General features: G+C 36.9%; 1 protein-coding gene across 1 annotated transcript; it reads left to right on the top strand.

Annotated features, from left to right (window-relative positions):
* Positions 1-2,357: 2,357 nt before the first annotated feature.
* SVIP (small VCP interacting protein) lies at positions 2,358-10,466 on the top strand. Its single transcript, XM_032641998.1, has 4 exons — positions 2,358-2,522; positions 5,443-5,493; positions 6,031-6,144; positions 9,118-10,466. Exons 1-4 carry the CDS (start codon positions 2,469-2,471, stop codon positions 9,130-9,132), a joined length of 234 nt encoding a protein of 77 aa, XP_032497889.1. The 5' UTR covers positions 2,358-2,468; the 3' UTR covers positions 9,133-10,466.
* Positions 10,467-10,710: the final 244 nt, after the last annotated feature.

Below are 10,710 nucleotides of genomic sequence, written 5' to 3'. Positions count from 1 at the left end.
TGAACAGAGGTTTCCTTTTACAGAGAAACTAAAGATATTTAGGACTATTAATAAATATGTAATAGCGTATACTAACGCATATATGTGGAACCTAGAAAAATGGTACAGATGAACCAGTTTGCAGGGCAGAAATAGAGACACCGATGTAGAGAACAAATGTATAGACACCAAGGGGGGAAAGTGGCGCAGGGGTGGTGGGGGTGGTGGTGGGATGAACTGGGAGATTGGGATTGACATGTATACACTGATGTGTATAAAATAGATAACTAATAAGAACCTGATGCATAAACAAATAAATAAAATAAAATTCAAAATAAATAAATAAATATGTTTGGTGTCACACTGAGACATTTTCTTTAAGGAATCACCTGTTTTTAGAAACTACAAATAGTATTCACAAGCTTGCCTATCTACAAAATGCTAATGTACAAGTTCATAAATTGCTTACTCCTTAGTTTTCACTAGAAAGTAAGTTTTTTAAGGTTAAGAATTATAATAATTAAAATATGTAATTAAAACTAGTAAAAATTAATAAGGAAAACATCTTTGTAGAAGGTATAAAGAATGGAAATGCGTTTTGTTAAGGGAAAAGAAAGTAATTTTGTCCTAAAGCTGGTTATTCCTAAATGGGAAAGAAAATAAGGGACAAATTAATGTGGATATAGAAAGTTGTAGGAGATTGTGAGGGGGAAAAAAATGAATCTTTAGAAAGGCATTCTATGTGTGGTCAGGAGTGATAAAGATTAGAATCAATTTAATTGAATAAATTAATTTTATTATGAAAGGTAAAGTGGTACAAAACCTGAATTTGTTTTTCTCTCTATTAAGAAGACAAAGTTTTCTTAAAATATTGATTTGCTTTGGATAACTGACTGCAAAGTTTCTTTACCTTTAAGCAGTAATCTGTTACAACTTTTGACATTTACTTTTGAAATCTTTTATTGTCACTGGTTAAGTAATTAAGTATTGTTCCACTGTGACATACAATCCTATGTGACCAAGTATTTTGAAACCTTTTTGATACTTTTAAAAAACTTCCCAAATACCAAATTCTAATCGAAGTTATTTTTACTTCTAGCTAACTCTAGGATGCTTCAGAGAGGATACCTGAAGCATCTGAGAAAGAGAAATATTAAACAAATTAGGCTTATTTGGTATGTTAAATTACATGGGAAGCATTATCAAATGAGTGCTGATAAACCTCATTTTATATTGTATGGGTAAATGTTATTAATATAGATATACTGGAAATTATATGGAGCTCCTAAAAATCTGGTTATGTCTTAGTAAAATGTTAACAGCCATAATGTTAGTAATTATCTTGAATTGTATGTCACAGCAGTAACCAAGTTTTTTTGTCAATTGCACTGTAATCAGATCTTCAATCATGTCTTTTTAAGTCCTTTGTCATTTACATATGGTCACTATTTCACTCCCATGCTCTTGCAAAAAATGCTTCATCTTCAAGAGGAGTCATAGAAAGGATTTTTTTGACAGGTGCAGGCTTCTGATAATTTTTAGACCATAGCACTGAACTGGGTAAGAAATTAAAGAATTCTAAAGGAAAACTTTGTGGCTTCATAAAACTGTTAACAGAAGATTAAGATCAAGAACCCTGCACGCTTGCATCAATTTTCCAATGATACATCCATTTTGGCTGTGAAATTTGTTAACTCATATGTTAATTCATTTAAGTAGATGCCCAGGTGATTCTTATGCCTATTAAAATTTGAGAAGCATTCAATGTAAATATTTCTGAATATATCAAACATTATTATTACTCTTGAATGGATAAATGAATCCAAAGCACCAGAAACTAATAGGAAACTCAACTAAAGGTGCATTCATGAGGCTCAATTCTAAAACACAGTGATGGATTTCACGTTCTGCCCTCTTAACTGAAGTAGTACTGAGTGGCACTTACCTAAAGGGGGCTGACATCAACTTGAAATCTTGGCTTTAATTTCTTGGAGGTCAGAGTTCCTTCTCACAAAAGAGGTAGCATAAACTATCCAGAGTCTTGTCACTCATTTATACAGGGCTAGCCAACTGGGCTAGCTTTGAGGCCATAGCCAAGCTTTTCCACCTCTCCTCTGCATGTCGCCCTCAGCAGGTGTTTCCTGGGATCAAGGCCCCGTCCTAGCAGAGCCTCTGGAAGTGTGGGTGGGGCGGCTCCTCAGTGGGGCGGAGGCTAGCTTCAGGGGTGGGGTCCAGGCACGACCAGGGTGGAGGCTGGCATCAGGGGGGCGGAGCCGAGCCCCAGAGGAATGGTGGGGCGGGGGTGGAGCCGCGGGGCGGTGGTGGGGCGCTGCGGCAGAGGAGCGGGGCGGAGCCGAGCCTCCCAGTCGCCAAACCGCCCGCTGAGGGCGGAGCGAGCACCGCCTAACTGGGACTCGGGTCTGATCGCGCAGTTCGCACGGCCTGGTCTGGGGCGGACCCAGAAGGAGAATCCCCCAGCCGCGATCCCCATGGGGCTGTGTTTTCCCTGTCCCACGGAGGCCGCGCCTCCTTCGCCGGACCTGGTAAGTAAAACCGCCTCCCAGCGTCCCGGCGTCCGCCCGCTCGCGCCGCGAGCACCTGTTACCGGAGGGGCGCGCCGGAGGCCCCGAGCTGCGGCCCCAGGACTGGCCGTTGGAAGCGGCGGCACGGGCCGTGGAGCCCGTCGACGGGGACCTTGGTGGCGGAGATGGTGGCTGTGCTCCGAGGGACCTTGAAGTCCTGCCTGCCGGACCTGGGTTGCTGCCGCCGCGTCGGTGTCTTTCTAAAGGCGGCTCCAGCGTCTCTTTACCTTCAGCCGGGTGGCAGAATTGGCAGTTCGTAGGACGCAGGCGCACGTGGACGGTGCGATGTGGCGGCCATTCCTGGCGATGCGGTAGATGGAGTTAGGGTGCGAAAAGAAATCCTTCTTTCTCCCGGAACTGAAGTGTTTAATCTTGTAGGAGATGTGCATCTTCCTGTTTGTACCAGCTGTTTAAAGAAGGTGATCAATAAAGTCTCGTATATTTCTGCGCTTTATTGGATATTGTATTAATGATTTACCTTTAGTCTTTATCACTTTTAAGGTTTTTTTTGAAGTATTTTATGTAGTACCGAGTGTACAGTTTGTAAAGTTGCCACGTTTAGCAAATAAAAATATAGGGCGCCCAGTTAACTTTGACGTTTCAGATAAACAATATATTTAAAAGATACGTAGGTTTGTTCCATGCAATATTTGGGACATACTTGTACTAGAAAGTATTCGTTATTTATCTGGATAATTTCAGATTTAACTAGGTGGTTTGTGGTATAATACATTTATACTTTATGTAGCTTTCTAATTTTTAACAGCAGTTTTACCTTAATAATCCTTACAGGAAGTTGATAACGGAACACCTGAATTCCTCTCTTGTATCTGGCTAAAAATTCGTTGAAGGAAATGAGTTGTTTAGGGAAGTACATTAACTCTTCAGCTATTTGATCATAAATACTAAAAATGACCTGGAAGTTGATATGAGAAAGTTCACCTTGTCTTTCTTGCTACTGTTGCTTTTAAATGTTCTTAATTTTGTTTATCTAGCTATTGATAAAATACCAATCTGTCAGCATTTGTTAAGCCCTTCCTCCCCTCCCCCGCCCCAGATAACCACATTGCTTACTGCTTGAATGTCACTTTATCTTTGAGGCTTTTCTTCACCACCCTACATAAAGTAGATCCTCCACACTACCATCCACCCATCCTTCCATTTCTTATTGACCATACTTTTCTTTATATTTCCCTAAAGCACTTACTTCAGTCTGACAGATGTATATTTATTTGATTATATGTGACTGTCCTCATTGGAATGTAAATTCCATGTGGGTGGAAACATTTATCTGTATTATTTCACTGCTGTATCTTCAGCATCTAGAAAAGTTCCTGAGGCATGATAGTTGCTCAATAAGTATTTATCCAGTGGATGAAATGAATGAATGAATGTATTGTGGTATGGAAAATGGGGGAATTATTAACACAGCTCCCAAGAGAATGCTACTTACTGTCATATATTTACATAATTTATAACTTATTATTATGAATAATATAGATACAGGAAAATAATATTCACGGTTTCCCAACATGGAACAGTACATCTCATAAATTTCCTCTAGTCCTTCCTGTCCTACTCAATAAGATTCACTCACTTCATTCATGAACTTCTTCCGAAAATACCAGCCTGCTTCAAATTCCTTTTTTTTTTTTTTTCGGTACGCGGGCCTCTCACTGTTGTGGCCTCTACCATTGCGGAGCACAGGCTCCGGACGCGCAGGCTCAGCGGCCATGGCTCACGGGCCCAGCCACTCCGCGGCGTGTGGGATCTTCCCGGACCGGGGCATGAACCCGTGTTCCCTGCGTCGGCAGGCGGACTCTCAACCACTGCGCCACCAGGGAAGCCCCAAACTCCTTTTTTTTTTTTTTTTTTTTTTTTTTTTTGCGGTACACGGGCCTCTCACTGTTGTGGCCCCTCCCGCCGCGGAGCACAGGCCCCGGACGCGCAGGCTCAGCGGCCATGGCCCACGGGCCCAGCCGCTCCGCGGCATGTGGGATCCTCCCGGACCGGGGCACGAACCCGCGTCCCCTGCATCGGCAGGCGGACGCTCAACCACTGCGCCACCAGGGAAGCCCCCCAAACTCCTTTTTAATTGTCAGTACCAAACCGTGTATTTCCCTGCTTGTATTATTAAATGTCATTTGTTTTATTATTGCCCTGACTAGCTTGTAAGCTGTTTTTTTTGAAAAAGCAAATAGATTATTTTATAGGCCACTCTGTGTGTGTATGTGTATGTGTGTATGAGATATATAATGTATACATATGATATAGATGTAGGTGTATGTCTCATCATGTGCTTATTTGGAGGGTTTTTAATTTTTTTTAAATTTTTATAAATTTATTTATTTTATTTATTTTTGGCTGTGTTGGGTCTTCGTTGCTGTGCGCGGGCTTTCTCTAGTTGCGGAGAGCAGGGGCTACTCTTCGTTGAGGTATGCGGGCTTCTCATTGCGGTGGCTTCTCGTTGCAGAGCACCGGCTCTAGGCATGCGGGCTTCAGTAGTTATGGCATGCAGGTTCAGTAGTTGTGGCACGCGGGCTCTAGAGCGCAGGCTTAGTAGTTGTGGCGCACGGGCTTTGTTGCTCCGCAGCGTGTGTGATCTTCCTGGACCAGGGCTTGAACCCATGTCCCCTGCATTGGCAGGCGGATTCTTAACCATGTGCCACCAGGGAAGTCCTTGAAAGTTTATTGATTGGGAGAATGAAATTCAGAAAGTTGAGTACTTTATAAATGTTATAAATAATGGCATTCTTAATAGGACATTTGGGGCCAGTACTATTTTTGTAAACTGTTATATTACCTATAAGATAAAAGTATAAAATATCAAGGATAATGTTTGGTTTTGTTTTAAACCATATTTCTTACACATTTTTCCTAGGAAGAAAAAAGAGCAAAGCTTGCAGAGGCTGCAGAAAGAAGACAGAAGGAGGTGAGAGTAAAAATAAAATTCTACCTTAGATAATTAAATTTGCGTTTTGTTCTCTATAGATGTCTATTACTAGTAGTATTCTCTAATGAAAATGGTATCTGATATCTTAGAAATTTAAATTAAAGGAAAACATTTTCAAAATGATTTCTGTTTCTATAAATTGGTTTAATGCATTTATGTCATTTAATGTATGAAAATTTCTATACACGTCTTCTGTTATGGGAGATGCCAAGGAAGAATCTTAATAACATTCTTCCTTGAGATGAAATGACTGTGCCTTATAAAACACTGACAGATGTGAAGTAACTTTAGGGGGGAAATGTGTATGGTTGCAAAATACCCAATGAAGAAATCATATGTTGTACGTAAAGCTGTTGTAGAAATAGTCTAATTCTTTGTTACCAAAAATAGACCAACCCCATCCCCTACCCCCCACCTCCAAAGAAAAACCTAAAAGGCAGAAAACAAACAACACCTTTTGGTAACAGGAAATTAATTTTTGTTCTTTTTCTACACTCCTTAATAATTTTCCTGAAGGCTGCATCTCGGGGCATTCTGAACGTTCAGTCTGTGGAAGAAAAGAGAAAGAAAAAGGAAAAAATAGAAAAAGAAATGGCTGCATCTGGACCCCCACCAGAAGGTGGCCTTAGGGTAAGTATTAAAATTTACTTAAGGTTTGATTTACCTGGAATTTTTCAAAACTCCAGTAGCAATCTGTTCAATAATTTCCTCGGGAAATGGATTTTCAGAAAATTGTGAATTAATTTAAAAGCATGAACAATATAGATTGGAAGAAGTGTCAGCTTATTTGGACATTCCAACATTCATTGGAATAGATTTGCTTTCTTTTTCCCAAAATGAAAATAGACTTTTCCTGTTTATCTCAACCCTATATCATAATACTTCATACTTATATGATTAATGGCAATCTTAAATGTGTAGAAAACTTAGGCAAAATGGAAGGCCACAAAGAAGAAAGTAAAAATCACCCAAATTCAGTGTCATTTTGACAGACATCATTTCTAATCTCATTTTATACTTCAATCTTAGAAAATTGGATTATACTGTAAACTACTTCAAACTCTTTGAGTTTTTTTCACTAAATGATTTGAGATTTTGAGCTTCCCATTGTCACTCATTATCATAGTTACGTTAATGTTAATTTGGACAATAGGGTGTACACAGGTGAGTCTGACACATGCCCATCCCAATAGCAGCAGTTGTAGCTCTTGACACTAGAAATATAATGATGGACAAGTTAAACAGCGTCCCTGAACTTGGGGATCTTTACAGTCTAGCAGGATTATAAAGGTTTTCTTTTACATGTTAAAGCTCAGGAGGCGAATGGTTCAGATATTAAGATTTTCTTCTTTGTTTCATTTTTAAAGGAAATATACATTTCTCATGGGTATTTGTGAAAAGGACAATGTCCTGAGTTTCATTTATATTTAATTTGTCAGTGATTTATGAGGACTTGTTTAGCTGATTCTCTGTCTTCTCCATTTGGTTTGGTTTTTGCTCTCAAAACTATCTGTATGAATACATACATGTACGTACCACCCCAAGTTGTGGGGCAGGCAGTTCAGGAGCATCCTAAGCAGACGTGATGCTGACTCAGGACTATCACATAGCAATAAGATTTATCTGTGTGCATTTTATCGTTACATGTTACTTCATCTAATCTCATTTAATAAATGAAATTAAAAGAAAATAATTTTTTATAGTTAACTTTTAACAATGTATAAAATAATTGGTTTTGATATTAAGGTAAATAACTGACCATTGTGTTTATTTATTTATTTATTTTTTAATATACCCCCATAATAGAATAGAATAAATGTAAAGTAAAACAGTTGGAAGATACAGGGTCAGATATTTATCAGAAGTATAGATGCTTACTTTCAATATTCTGTTGAGATAAAGATCTGTGTCACCAGGTTTACTTCATATAGAGTTCTCAAAGACAAAGAATTTGTGAAAATTAAATTATGGAACTGAAAATGATGCTGAGATCAACTATTTCATAGTAGAAGAAATAGAAGTTCTGAATGACTTGAAGTCACATATAATGTTACAAAAGGGATACTTTATGTATAGTCAGAAGGTACTTATTTAACATGTTGTAACCTAACAAATTTAACATCAGCTTTTGAACTCTTAAGGGAGAAAGGGGCTTTCTTAATTAAACCCAAAGTTTCTGTGCCCTGAAGCCTATAGATTAAAAATAAATTAGGCCCTATATTTCTTCTGGTCCCTTCAGAAGTGCTCAAAATGAAAAACATCTCAGTGTTAAATTTAGTACCTTTTTTCTTTGACCACCTGCATTGCTCATTGAGAGCATAAAGTGAAGTTCAAAATAAATTTTTGGAGTAACTTTAATGCTCAAACCCTTTGGCCTAGGCTCTTTTAGGGGCTGCTGTCAGGCCTGTTCTACAGGCTGGCCTTGAGTGTTCTGTGGTATAGCTAGATTCTTCCTAACCCGACTTCATAGTGTGAGGAAAACATGTCCTTCCCTGTGTTCATGCCCTCCACATATTCATCTCCTGACTAGCTGCCTCTTCCTGGGACACTTGGCATTGGCCATGCTCACTGTGTTCTGGAAAGGCAGAACTTATTTTACGAAGTGAGTGTGATGATAGCATCAGGACACAAACTAGCATCAGTTCAGGATATACTAGTAGAGGAGTGGTGGCAGATGTCTAGAGCAGTGGCTCATGAGGAGCTTTCAAAAAAGACTGAACCTTGGGTCTGACCTTATATCAATCAGAATCTCTGAGAGTGGGACTTAGCCATCAGGATTTTTAAGCTCCCCAAGGAGTCTGATGTCAAACCAGATTGAGAATCACTGCTCTAGTGTTTGTAACACTAGTCCTAAGAGATATTTTGTGGAAAATAGAATCCCATGGTAAAAATGTTTAAAAATCCTGAATATTGTGTTATATATTGAATTCCTTTCTTAGAGATTAAAAAAGGCACACTATTTAAGTCTGTAAGAAGTTCTAAAATAAAGAAAAGCAAGTTTACTTGGATTAATCCTTAATTTTCAAACTTTAAGTAAAGATTTTTAAAAAATATGTTAAAAAAAATTCCTTGAATGTACTTGGAAAACACTACTTTAGAGACTGGTAAATATCTCTGGTAATATCCCAATGGCTTTTTCAGAACTTACTATTGCAGATTTAATAAACTTGATTAAACAGAACACCAAATGGAATAGTTTCTCAAGTTAAGCAAGGAAAAGACTTTGCCAGACCATTATTTAATAATTTATACCATTTCTTAGCTCCCCTGCCTCAAACAAGAATTTCTTTATTTTTATTTTGTAGTTTCATTGTTGTTCTTGTTTTGTGATGTTTTGTTTTTCTTTTACTGATTATCAGGTATTTGGGAATCTAGCTACCACTCATTTATCTGCCCAGATATTTTGTTTTATTTCTTTATATTTTTATACCATCATGTATCTTATTTCATACTATAATGTAAAATTTTACTAATCACTGCTACTCACAAAGATCATTTTACATTTGTATAGCCTATATTTCTCTCTTATCTGTTTGTTCACTAGAATATAGTAACATAACTTTAAACAAAATTTACTTTTCTGTATATTTTTATCTTTTCTAGTGGACAGTTTCATAAAGCATAACATGAGTGGAAGAGTCTACTGCCAATAATTAATATCTGCAATCAAGCGGACATCCTCAATTTAATTTCTTCTCTTTGAATAAACGAAGATTCAGACTTCATAATTTTAGTGCTCTTAAATGCAGTGCTTTTTCAAAATTGAATATTGAAAATGCTTTTGATTGTTAGACTTAGAAAATGGCCAGACCTTTCATTAAATATTTATTTTCCCTACATTTGCTCTTCTGCAGACAGTGGGTGATTTGCCGTTTTTTAGTAGTTAAAACATGGGCCTAAATAGTGAATATATATTTATATATTGCATGGAAAAATTCTGCATACATCTCAGATATTAAAGTTTGCACTTGTATTTTCCCTCCTTTATAAAATGACCTAGCTATTTATAGTTTGCCGATTAACCTTATATCTCTTTATTTCATTATATGTGAAGACTTTTGCTTAAACTTATGGACTTAGTGCCTTTAAACTGATCATCAGGGAAAATCTTGAAAAATCATTTGAAGGGCTTATATGAAGGAACACTGTAAATTTTTATAACTTACTAAGAAATTAATATTTGTAGAAAACATTGAATTTCCCCTAATTTATTTTCTACTTCTGTAGCTTATAAAATTAACATACTGTGTTTTACATTATAATACTTTTTGGGTTTTTTTTTTGCTTGCTGAGTTTAAAATTATATATTAGTGGTACCATCAGAGGGCAGTGATGTACTATTATACAGTATCAGATTCAGCTCTATAAAGATCTTTGCAGTAATTGAATGAGTTAAACTAAGAATCTGGATGGGTTAAATATAACAAAGTATAGTGGTAATGTGTTTGTCCAAATTTCATAGGTGTTTTTATTCTTTTGTATTTATTAAAGAATGATCATAAGATTTATATAGATGTCAAATTACCAAGGCAAGTATGAATATATGAAAGAGAAATATGTAAGTACTGTACTTAAAAAGGTCTACTTTAAACATAAAAATATTGCAAGGTAATTCTATATGATACATTGCCATAAACTGTGTAGATTTTTGTTCATTTGTAACATGTATTATAACATATTTGGTGTTTTGAGTTTTTTAATATATAATAAGCTAAAATAGAAGAATTGCTGTGTCTTTTAATTTGGTTGCTCTTTTGGATGACAAGGCCACAGTCTGAGCCCTAAATTAGAATTTTCAAATATCAAGTACAATAGGGACTGTAAATTAAATAGACCAGCTCATTTGATTTACAGAAAGGAAACTGAACCACTATCTCGCTCTTCCTTCCCACAGATCTTGTGTTATGTTGCAGTATGTTATATATGTTAATTTTAAAGAGTTTGAACTAGAATATAGATCTCTTGACTCCTCATTGGAAAAATCACTTCCTTCTATTACAGAATGAAATATCTGTGACTATCCAGGTAAGATATGTAGTTATAGACAGGTTCAATTTTAAGTTTTAGAGAATTAGTGGTAGTTTGTTCATAAAGGATAGTGAAGCCATTGAATTATATTTTAGAAATATAATTTTTGACTTTTTCAACATGATTAATTTTTCCAAGGCAGAAAAGAAAAGGAACATTAATAGATGA

Source organism: Phocoena sinus, chromosome 8 (genome assembly GCF_008692025.1).
Source record: "Phocoena sinus isolate mPhoSin1 chromosome 8, mPhoSin1.pri, whole genome shotgun sequence".
NCBI classification, from domain to species: Eukaryota; Metazoa; Chordata; class Mammalia; order Artiodactyla; family Phocoenidae; genus Phocoena; species Phocoena sinus.
Note: the sequence above shows the minus strand (reverse complement) of the source record. Positions and strands in the feature narration are given on the sequence as shown.